At 45.5% G+C, this 11,869-nt stretch overlaps 1 protein-coding gene across 1 annotated transcript; it reads right to left on the bottom strand.

The window, feature by feature from the left end:
• Positions 1-4,965: 4,965 nt before the first annotated feature.
• LOC119337894 (adenylate kinase 3-like) lies at positions 4,966-8,858 on the bottom strand. Its single transcript, XM_037610124.1, has 6 exons — positions 8,517-8,858; positions 6,903-7,048; positions 6,697-6,816; positions 6,232-6,399; positions 5,520-5,609; positions 4,966-5,325 (listed from the first exon to the last, which is right to left on the bottom strand). Exons 1-6 carry the CDS (start codon positions 8,617-8,619, stop codon positions 5,227-5,229), a joined length of 726 nt encoding a protein of 241 aa, XP_037466021.1. The 5' UTR covers positions 8,620-8,858; the 3' UTR covers positions 4,966-5,226.
• Between the last annotated feature and the right edge of the window lie 3,011 nt (positions 8,859-11,869).

Raw genomic sequence — 11,869 nt, 5'->3', positions numbered from 1 at the left:
CAGCACTGCAAGAATTTTTTTACTACTAGTTTCATGGCCCAACTCAGCCACTTTCAAGCCCAACCCAACAGATATTGGCATGATACAGGCTTTGAGCCCACCCTCCAGTTTCTGTCTAGATTCGCCACTGATTGTCGCATATAAATAACAAATAATGGTACCGAACATAAATAGTGTTTACATAAAATTTATTTGAAGTGCACAACTCAAACATCAGCACTTTGGTTTCATTGTGGGTCCACATATTCTCCACAAGATCATTGAGTAGCTACGCGTGCACCTGGTGATCTCGAAGATTCTGATGCATCTGCAGAAAGTTCATAAGATGAGTTGCATCTTGATCTTCCGGCATTTCAACTTGTTCTCCATGTGCTTCAAAATTATTGGTTTGGGCTACACCATCACCCTCATCCTCGATAATCATATTGTGCAAAATAACACAACATGTCATGAGCTCCCACAAAGTTTGTGATTCCCACATCATTGCAGCCCCACGAACAATTCCCCAACGGGCTTGAAGCACACCAAATGCCCTCACCACATCCTTCCTAGCCGCTTCCTGCATTGTTGCAAAGTGACTCTATGTATTGCCATGCGGTCTGGATATGGTCTTCACAAACGCCACCCACTGAGGATAGATGCCATCGGCAAGATAGTATCACATGTTGTAGTCTCGGACGTTGACGGTGTAGTTGCACGGCGGTGATTCCCCATTGCAAAGCCTCCTGAACACTGGAGATCGTTGAAGCACGTTGATTGCGTTGTGAGAACCCGGCATTTCAAAGAAAGCATGCTAAATTCGTAAGTCATATGATGTCACCGCTTCTAGTATGATGGTGTCCTCTTTGGTGTGACCTTGATACATTCCCCGCAAACCTTTGGGGCAGTTCTTCCATTGTCAACGCATGCAATCAATTTATCTGAGCATTCCTGGAAACCTCCTGTCCTCTCCAATAGCCAACAACTTCTTTGTGTCCTGCACATTTGGTTCTCTAAGATACCCGGGTCCAAACACCTCCACCACGGCGCGGGCAAACTTGACAGTAGTCTTCAGACATGTGCCCTCCCCCATCCTGACCATCTCACCAACGGCATCTACAACAGTACCAAGTGCAAGCATCCATAGAGCAGTCGTGCGCTTCTGCTTGGCAGAGAAAGAGAGTTGACCACAGCAATCCCTTATGAGCTTGAAGTAGTCTCGTTGCCTCCACTCCCTCCACAATGTGCACAATGGTTTTCGCATGCGAAAACGGCGACGAAACCATGGATCGACCGGGAAAGTAGGCTTCGGAGCAAAGTAGTCCATCTGCAGTAGCCGAGCTCTAGACACCCTATCCCGATTGATCACTCTTCTCCCTTTGATTGAGCCATTGAAGTTGAGAATATGCTCCACTTGCCGCTCCATTTCCTCATGCATGCTCATGAGTATGATCATGTCCACTTCTTCATCCAAATCCGAGGAATCAAAGAACTCATCTTGAATCATTTGATCAAGCTCCGTCGGTCCATACAGCTTGTCCGATGAAGCATCGGAATCCGTCGTTTTCCCTAATAAAATCACAAAAAATCCAGTCATACAATGTGTCGAACACATCAAGCGCAAGGCGGAGCCAAAGAGTTGTCGGACACAACACGGTGATGTCCGGGCCGGCGACGACGTCCCCCGTGGCGAGGATGGGAGAGAGGACTGCTCTGCTGGAGGTGGCAGCATAGAGGCTAGGAACGACTACAGATCGCGCTCGGCGGCAGAGCTGCGAGACGAACGGCGCGGAGGAGGAAGAAAAGAGGAGAGAACAAATGGATCCGACAATTGAGGTGGGAAGGATTTGGTATAATTTGCGGTGAGGTCGGGTTGTCGAGTCCGGCGTGGCGGGAGCGCCCCCATATTCGCCCCATATTTGGGCTGGATACGAGAGGTGCCGATCAGCTCGGGCATTTGAGGCATCGACGAGAAAGAACTGGAATGTGCGGGAGGCTCTCAAGGGGAATGCTTGGATGCTCGAGATCAGCCCAAACACCGTCATCACCGGCCACCACCACCGGCCACCACGTCCGTGAATTTTTTACCCTTTGGATGCTCACTCACGACTTCCAGCTCCATGAGCACTCAAAAGATGACATTATATGAAAACATTCTACAAATGGTTTATACTCGGCGTCGACCGCGTACAAGGTGTAGTTCCTTGGTTTGACGCTTTCCCCCATGGACGTCATGGTCTGGAAGGTGTGGGCACCCCCGAAAATGAATTTTTTTGCTTGGTTGACACTGTAAGATCGGATTTGGACCGCTGACCGGCTGGAGCGACGTGGTTGGGCTAATTGTGGCCTATGCCCCCTTGCATGCAGGAGCAAGAGACGGGCATCCATCTCTTTGTCAAATGTCGGTTCTCAAATAGGCTTTGGCGTTTGATCATTGGAAAATATGGTCTAGTGCACTTGGACACTAATGGCTGGCACCTTGCGGGATCCCTTCTGGAGTGGTGGGATAGACGAACCAACTCCAACAACCCTGATCGGGGTGTCATGGCCTCCCTTACCATGCTAGTGTCGTGGACAATATAGAATGAAAGGAACTCTAGAGTGTTCCGCCACAAGAGCCCACCGCCTCCAATCCTTCTAAAGCTTATTGTAGATGAGGCCAACCTTTGGGTTACAGCGGGGGCCAAGAAATTATGGAAAGTTGCATTGCGCGAGTAACTGTCATGCCGTTTTCTCGGCCTTTTGTAACACTCTGTAACTCTATTCTCCTCTAATTTAATCGATGAGGCAAATCTTTTGCCCCGTTTTGAAAAGAAAACGATTCCTTTTGACGGTTTCTCGGCATGAATATTTATCACTAAGCCATTCTTGGAGTAGTAGCCAATCACCTAGGAGAAGCAAACAGTTTGCAACTCTGGTGATCTTCGCCTCGGACAACCTCTCTTTGGTGCAGCGAGTTAATTCTTCTATCCGTGATCGTTCTATGGCAGACATCTATTTGGTGCAGCGAGTTAATTATTCTATCCGTGATCGTTCTGTGGCAGACATCAAGCATGCTTTTCTTCTGCTATTTTCAAGCATATTCGTCAGCATTTTAATGTTTTAGCTCGTAGTTTAGCTAAGTCTTGTATGGACTGTAATGGTCTTTATTGTTTTCGTCCTTCTCCGGTTTGTATCCAGGAGAATCTTTGTAATTTTGTTGCTTGATTAATAAAGTGCCGATATTTCTCAAAAAGATCCTCAATAACCTCACGCTCAATAACCAACCTGACCCGCGCCGGACCTCAGTGGGCCACACGCCGGCAACCTGTGCGGCCCACTGAGGTCCGGCGCAGATCACGGCGACGGGCAAGTGGTGGCGTCTGCACAGCGGCGTGTTGCCTGGGCGGCAGATTGGGCGTCTTCCGCGTGGATCCGGTCCTCTGCTTCGGCTCACTAAGCGTCCTCGGGTGCATGAGCGCGTGGGCGGTGGGCCTGCTGGAGGTGCTCGGGGATGTGCTCTGGACGTGGCTGGGGTGTGGTGTGCTGCGTGTGAGGTCGTCTACAAGGGGCTTGGCGCGACGGGTCGGCGTTGTTATCGCGTTGGAGTGTCGTCGGCAAGCGGCGACAGGGGTCTGCTCATGGAGGTCGCTTGCTTGGTGGCCCAGCGAGGAGATGGTGAGGTCTGGCGTGATGCGGTGATGAGGATGCCGAGGTGGAGGATGCATGGAGATGCATGGAGGGAAGGTGAGCTGCCGGATTGGTTGTCGACTGGAGGATTATGAGAGTTGGGTGAAAACCTATTTCTGGCCTTGGCTGGAGCTTGTGACGATGGCGGCCGTGGACGCCGTAACCTTCTTGAAGGCGTTGACGGGATGCTCTCTCTTCCTCTGCGAAAGACAGCTCCGGGGGAAACCCCAGATCAGGAGGATCGATCGTTAGCGGCGCGTTTGCGTCGTTCCCCTCTTGAGGGCATCGATTTTGAAGTTTAATCCGGTTAGAGGGACCCGTTGGTGAGGGTGGGTGGTAAAGGCGTTAGTGTGTTGTTGAGACTTTTGTGAAACGATGATGGAGCAAGTGAAGTCGGAGGCATTGCAGTGGTAGTCGGCTCTTCTCTGACGTGCTCGTGGGATTACCTTGGTTTGTTTGTTGCGGTGAAGTCGGAGCTGCGGCGGCGAGGCCCCTGTGGCAACGATGACAGGCAGCAAGTGGTCCGTTCGATGGTCTTCTACAGCGCCAGTCTTGCATGGCTCTCCTTCGGATCTTTCCTTCAGAGTCGATATTCGTCTACAGCGAAGTCGGAGTCGCTTACTCGGGGATTAGGGATGGCAATGTCGCCTGTTCGAGGAGAAGTGATGACGATGACGTCTGTGTGCTAGCTCAACGAGGCACTCTTTGTAAAGGTGTGTGTAAGATATCTGTGTGTGCCGCTCAACGGTTTGTGATGGTTTTCGCTCGGTTTTTCGTTAATTAACCGAGCAATTCTCTTCTGCGGATGAGGCAAATCTTTTGCCTCCGTTTCAAAAAAAAATAACCAATCTGACATACAAAATGCACTTGTCAATCGCACAATTTGTGGCTTTGGGGTGGGGTTGGGTGGGGGGTGCCCTGCTCACATCCGTGCTCCCACTCTGTCTTTTTTCATTTTTCCTTTCTAATCTAATCATCCCCCTGATTTTAAGGGATAGGGCCAAACCTTATTTTGTTCCAATCAAATCAAGCCACGTATGCGGAAACACGGATGGGCGCACACGCGAGGAGCAGGCAAGTCTCGTCCGGGTGCCCTTGCTGCCTTGCGGCGTTAACCTCCCCCCTTGATTTTAACCACCGCTAGATTTCCTCCAGAACAGCCTGTCACATTACCCTATAACCGTAACTCTAGCATTAACCCCGGTGGAAAAAATTAACAAAAAATACAAATGTGAGGTACTTGTCGCCAACATCTGTAAGGGGTAAAACTAATAATCTCCTAAAAGAATACATATACATTTCCAAAACATATGTTCATGGTAAGGTATTGTGACATAAAGTAACATTCATGTATATGAAAAAAGATGTCCATATGTATAAAAGAATGTTCATTTGCATGGTTAAATTGCTCGGACCAATCATGAGCTTGCAAAAGCTGTAACAAAATGGTGCAATCACGCACATGGCAGGCGGAAAATGTGAATCATATGATGCCGGTATCAGTTTATTACTTCCTAGTTCTAGGAACCCAGGCAAGGGCTTTGGTACATGCCGTTTTCAATGTGAAAATGGGATGCTTCATTGAAGGGCTTTCTGCACCTCAACGGTCACTTCCTTTGGTGGTTTCTCTGCATGAAGATTTGCCACCAAGCCATTCTTGGAGTAGTAGTCAATCACCTGGGAGAAGCAAACAGTTTTCAGATTAAAAACATTCACTGAACAGCAACTGCTTTGCTTGATGCAAGGTGAAACCAGAGTTTGGCAGGAAAGACACTAATGGAAGTATGCGACAAAAGGATGGACAATAACAGAAGAACCGTTTCATCCTGAAGAAAGATATGAAGAATACATAGTTGGCTGAGAAAACATACAGGTTCGGTCTGCATATGGAAAGCCTCAAGCCTTGACTTTAAAACCGCAGCTGTGTCATCTTTCCTTTGAATCAAGGGCTCTCCGGTAACCTTGGTAAACAGGAGAAGAATCAGAGGTCAATAGTTTGCACCAAAATGCCAGTTGAGGAAAAACTATATAGTATCAAAGGGATGTAATAATCACAGGTGCGCATATATTTTCTGGATGAAACATACAAACTCTTACAGAAAAGAGTAGCATATGCCTCGACAACCAAAGTTCAGAATAATAGCAATGATGTATAATCTCTACTTATTGCAAAAACATGTCAAATATATTTATTTCTGGTAATTTGTAAAGGGCATATTTTCAGGGAAGGAAAGGATATATTGCGCTATAGAAGACATCCATAAAAATAGAACATGAGGGCATATTCAACTATTTAAACAAATCATAACATCACTCTAGTAGTCAAACTTATTGCGCCTACAACCAGAAGCGAGCCATAAGAAGATTAATCCTAGACTTTATCTAGCAAACTAGAAAACTCATCATCCACAACATAAACATTTGCCAAAGATTGAACATATTTGGGTATAGTAGCTTAGCACAGTTAAATGTGAGGCAAACTGAGGGGGTGGCATGCAAGAGAGAAGCAATGATAATGATCTAAAAAAGTTCATGCAAATATGACATATACAGGCACAGCCCAGAATTCTGCATTTGACTTACATCATCAACTCCAGGAGTCTTCGGAGGAGCAAACTTTGTATGGTAAGATCTGCCACTCGATGGGTGTATCCAGCGGCCAGTAATTCGTTCTTCCAATATTGCATCATCAATTGCGAAGTTTAAAACCTTGTCAACTTTAGCACCTTGCTTTGCCAGCATGTCATCGAGCTGCAGCCATTGTTCAAACAAACCGTTAGGAAGCCCAAAAAAGAAGCTCCCCAGAACATAACTACTATCATCTATTTCTTCCGTTCCTAAATATAAGTCTTTTTATAGAGATTTCAATAAGAACTACATACGGATGTATATAGACATATTTTAGAGTGTAGATTCACTCATTTTGCTCCGTATGTAGTCCGCATTGAAATCTCTAGAAAGACTTATATTTAGGAACGGAGGTAGTATCAAATATAGTCATTATAATAGAAAGAATGCTTTTCAAGGTGATGCATATTGACCAAGGACCTTTTGTGCTTGAACAACAGTTCTAGGGAAGCCATCAAGGATAAAACCTTTCTGGCAAGAGGGTTTCTTCATGGCTTCATCGATAATCCCAACAACCAAGTCATCTGAAACAAGCTCTCCCTACAAAATGTCAAGAAACAAAGGAATTAACAAACCAGGTTTCTGCTGGTTCTTAATTGCTAGTAGTTTGCTTCTTGAAATCCTACCTTGTTCATAGCTTCTTTAGCCTTGATCCCCAGAGGAGTCTTAGCAGCAACAGCAGCCCTCAGCATATCACCAGTGGCTAAATGGCACAAGCAATATTCATCCTTAATAAGGGGCGACTGCGTACCCTTTCCAGAGCCAGGTGGACCTACAGAATTCATACATGTCACATTGTCATATTGCCCAAGCATAGAGCAATCTAGAATATAAAAAGTTGCACTTTGTGTTAAGGAATTAGATGAAATAGATAGTTAAAGAAGTATACTGATATTTATGTGTGTGTTCTTCAGCATATGCAAAAGCATTGCAAGTGTATCACAACCTCACCTCTTCCGTACACAATCATATTCAGATACTTTAATGCAATTTTGTATTCCTTTAGCCAGGCAACTAGTCAGATGCAGCTAGTTAGATAATACTACCTACTAGCTATAAAGATCAATATTCCTAACAAGCTGTGGCGCAGAATGAAACAAGGCCTTGCAAGAAATTTTGATATGTAGTAGCACATATTGACTGCATTTGATTTATTCAAATTTGTTGCCAAAATATAAAAATTTGTCAATGCAAAAACAATGACGTAAGTGCAGTTGTGAATCAGGTAGTCAGCTCTGCTGGACATAGTAAAAGACACAAAATAACTATTCACAAGTCATTTTCTCAAAAGTTCAGGAGTTTCAATTCTATACCAAGGATGGAAAAGGTTAGCACATTGGTAGCAGCCAACACTAAACAAAATAAATAACGTCACTTGTATTTGTGGTACCACTGAGAAAACAATAATGAAGACACATTGGATCCAGCGAAAGGCGACACAAACAAAGAAAAGGAAAGAATATAGGGAACGTTTGGATCTCAGGCAAGCGCTCGCCTAGCCTGGCCCAGCAAGGAAGCGGGGCATTTGGTTTCTGGGCGAGCACGCCTCGTTACCAGCGGTTTCCAGCTTTTTTCGCGTTTCATCGAGCGAGCCGATTCGGCTCGCCTCCGTCGGCAAGGCTGGCCCTGCCTAGCAAGGCAATCAGGCGAGGGATCCAAACGTTCCCATAAATACCTTTCTTCCCTAGTTATGGCTTTTAATCTACTCCCTCTTACACTACACTAGTATAAAAAACGTTCTTATATTATGGGACGGAGGGAGTATATCTTTACTCATACTCAAAGAATACCACTTTTTTCTCCTCACCAACCACAAAAGGCATGCACATGGTACCAAAGTGATTATGACACTAAAGAACTATTCACAAGTCCTTTCTGTTAAATCTTTCTTTTTTTTTGCGGGATGAAAAATTCATCATCCTCTAGAAACTTTCATGGGTGAAAAATTCCACACATCTATCAATTACTAATTAGGTGGCAACACAAATAAGAGAATTCTTCATATCTGTCATCAATGAAATTCTAATGATTCCTTAATTGTCAGCACCCAAAGCGGTTAGAACCAATCTCCCTGTGAAGATACTACAGCTAATTCTACCATTGTGAATTTAAGTGCCCCCAATTCAACTCTCCACATTGGAAGTATGAACAATTCCAGATACGCCGAGTCTGAGCACAGATTTCCCTCTCGGATGCAAAAGAAACCTTGCAAGCGGAAGCAAAAGAAGAGCGGGCTTTACCGATGAGGATGATGCGCTTGTCGGGCTTGGAGCTGCACTTGGCGCGGCGGAGCACCTCGGTGATGAGATCCACCGACGGCACGTCCTCTAGGTTCGCCGCCATCTCTTCCCCCGCCGACGGAACGGAAACAACTCGAGTCGCGTGCCCTGCGACCGGCGCGGAGGCGTCCGAGATTCGGAAGGTGAAGCCGGTGGGTGGGTGGAAACAGGCAATGAGATTAGGGGGAGGGGCTGCAGGTTTGGTGCGTGCTGGTGAGAGGCGACGGGAGAAACGAGGTCGTGACGGCGGCTGGGAACCTGCTGGGCACGTAGAAATCGAAGGATCTGGGTTGGGGTGCTGGCGTGCTGCCCCTTGTTGGGCCCGGCCGACATATAAGAAAAAGAGTCCATTATGATTTCGGCATATCTCTTCTCTTCTACCCCTCAAAAAAGAAATCAGCTGCCTTGCTTGAGGGGCTGAAGCTAGCAAAAAATCCGGGATGCTCTAATCTGGCGGTGAGATCAGACAACAGCACGGTGATGGATGCTATAAACTGCAACGAAGGGTATTCTAGAATGGCAGCGCCGGTTTTTGATGATTGTCGTACTATTTTACTCCCTTTGTCCCATAATATAAGAACGTTTTTGGCACTAGTGTAGTGCCAAAAACGTTCTCATATTATGGAACAGAGGGAGTACTAGATTTCGAAAGGGTTAATATTGAGCATTGTAGTAGAGTGACAAATTATGTAGCTCATGAGTTGGCTAGATGGGGACGTGCAAATAACCCTTCTCTTTGGGTTGATGCCCGCCTGAGTTCATCATAATACTACTAGCGGACAATGTTACTATTATTTGATTAATAAAGTAAAGTCTTTCGGTCAAAAGAAAAAAAATCTTCTCTTTAAAAAAACTCTTTTCTTACGACTCAAAAAACAATATCTTTTCTTCTCTCCTACCCTTTCCTACTTCAAAAAAAAAAACTCCTACTTAAAAAGTAGGGAAATGATTGCCATCAGTTGACTGATAATCACCGTGCGTCTGCCGCTTCCGTTGCGTGTCATGCATCCTCAGCGTAAAGGCAAGTGCAAGCACTTATTTCTACAATGGCGGCGAACGACTACTGTGATGTGACGTGGGTTAGTTTTGTAGAAATATAATCCTGAAACAAGTCTTCTGTTGCTAAAAAATCCGCAACAAGACGGTTATTGCAGGAAAATTCTAAAAAATATTGCAACAAGATGTCTGTTGCAAAAAAAAAACACAACAAGATCTGTTGCAAAAGTTCTGCAACAAGATGTCTGTTGCAAGAAATTTTTGCAACAAGGCATGTGTTGCAATGGTCATTGGTAATGCTCGGCTGCTCGCGCGCTCCGGCCGATCTTTTAAAAAGAGATCAGCCGACGGATGTGTAGCGCGCCCCTAAAAAGTAACATTTTAACTAAAACTAATCTTTTTTATCAAAAAAAACTAAAACTAATCACTTGAATTAGCCCCTCCTGTTTCCTCGCCCCTAACCCACAAACACACACAATGTGCAATGCGGCTAGGGTTTATTCTCCTTCTTGAGCCACCATCTAGGCGCAAGGTGACGGAGGGGAACTCGGTTCTTCGTTTGATGTGTACTTGTTTTTGTGTAGATTTAGTTCATGTGTCCCATCGACGATGTTGAGGCAATGTCGAGATCGTGGTAATGGATTGAGTCCACGGGCCTCCTTCCCGTCATGCTGGTGTTCGTTTCAACACCTGTGGCAGGCTTGTGAAGGTGCGGCCCCGTCGATCCGGGCAACCATATTTATTGGGTGGTGTGATGGTGTTGAGGATGTGAGTCAGAATAATCGAGCCCAATGCTAGATCTAGGCGAGCGCTAAAGTGGTACAGGAGTGCCTCCTCTCTTCATCAAGCCGCAGATGGGTGTTTTCTTCAAATATGTATTTTGTCTTGTCTCGGTTTCTATTGTGGTTCCTATCGCGCATGGATGTGTGTGTTGTTGCTAGAGATTCTGGTGTGGTTTATACAACCACTCTTTTTTGACTAATAGTTTCATCGACCATGAGGTTGACGACTTTCTTCACAGGCTTGCTAAGAAGATGGAGCCGAAAGACTTTGAAATTACGACATATATTTTGTTTCTTGTTTGGGTCTTCAGATGTATTCCTTCATGTTTCTTAGATATAATGAAATACTAGCATGGATGTTGCAACATCACACAACAGGAATGGACGGGTGGCCTCGTGATGTGGGAAGCGGCCGGATCTGGCCTCCCAATGTCCGGCGGCTGCAGCGGCTGTTGGGCGTCGTGGCTACTGTTCGGTGCTCTCCAAGGTAGGTCCGTGTGGTGGCGGGCAACGAATGGGTGTCGATTTGAGGCCTCCAGATTAGTTTTGGCCTGCGGCAGCGCCTTTCATGTGGTTGTCGCAGTGAGTTGCAATCTATGGTCGGCGGCTTGACTCAGAGGATATGGTTGTTCAACGGCTGTGACGGGATTTCTAACTCAACGCATGTAGCTTTTGTTAGCGTGGAAAAGCAATGGCAACAACACATGATTGACTTTGAATTGCCGGTACTTTTTGAGTACCACCGGTCTTGAGTTTTGGGGTGAAAATTCTAGGTCTGACGTACTTGGTTATACTTGCAATGGTGATGACTTGCGTCGTTACCTTGTTGAAGACATTGCTCGGATATGCACCGACTTGTTTTTAAGAATGAAAACCTAGATTCTGCATTTGGTGGTTGGATTCGATAACGGTGGCGCTTGGGCATCGTTTTCTTCATATAGGCTTTGTTGTCGAAGAACCTCATTGTCCTTGTGCTGTCAAATGATGGTTTGGTGCGGATACGGTTGTTGATGTAGTTCGTTGATCGCCTCGTGTTTCTTTTTCTTTTTCCTCGCTTGGGCATAACATTGGTTTTGTATGACTTTGCTAGACATAGCATTGGTCTTGTATGACTTTGCTTTTCGCCGGCATTTTGTGTGTGTGTGTGTTGGTGTTAGATGTGTGCATCCTAGCTATGCAGAAGAGGGTGTGTGCTCATCATGTGTTTGCATTCGCTTGATGTTTTTTTATTTTGAGTCAATAAAATCCACGCTTTGTTGAAAAACTACCATGGGTGTTTCTTCTGGAAAAAAAATAACGTTCCATGTTTCATCTTCCATCAGTTTTTTTCCACTCACCGTTTTTTTCTAAATACCTTTTCCACCTTGGTTTTTATTCCACCCACGTGGCATGAAACTTCCTCCCAAATTTTCCAGTACTGATTTTCACCGCACTCCAACACATGGGGTTAGGCACTAATAATCAACTTCGCAAGCCTAGGTTAAGTGAATGTTTGATTCCACATGTAAACTCTCATTCCCTTTCCCTTTTCCTTTC

Source organism: Triticum dicoccoides, chromosome 7B (assembly GCF_002162155.2).
Source record: "Triticum dicoccoides isolate Atlit2015 ecotype Zavitan chromosome 7B, WEW_v2.0, whole genome shotgun sequence".
NCBI lineage: Eukaryota > Viridiplantae > Streptophyta > Magnoliopsida > Poales > Poaceae > Triticum > Triticum dicoccoides.
This window is presented reverse-complemented; position numbering and strand designations above follow the sequence as displayed.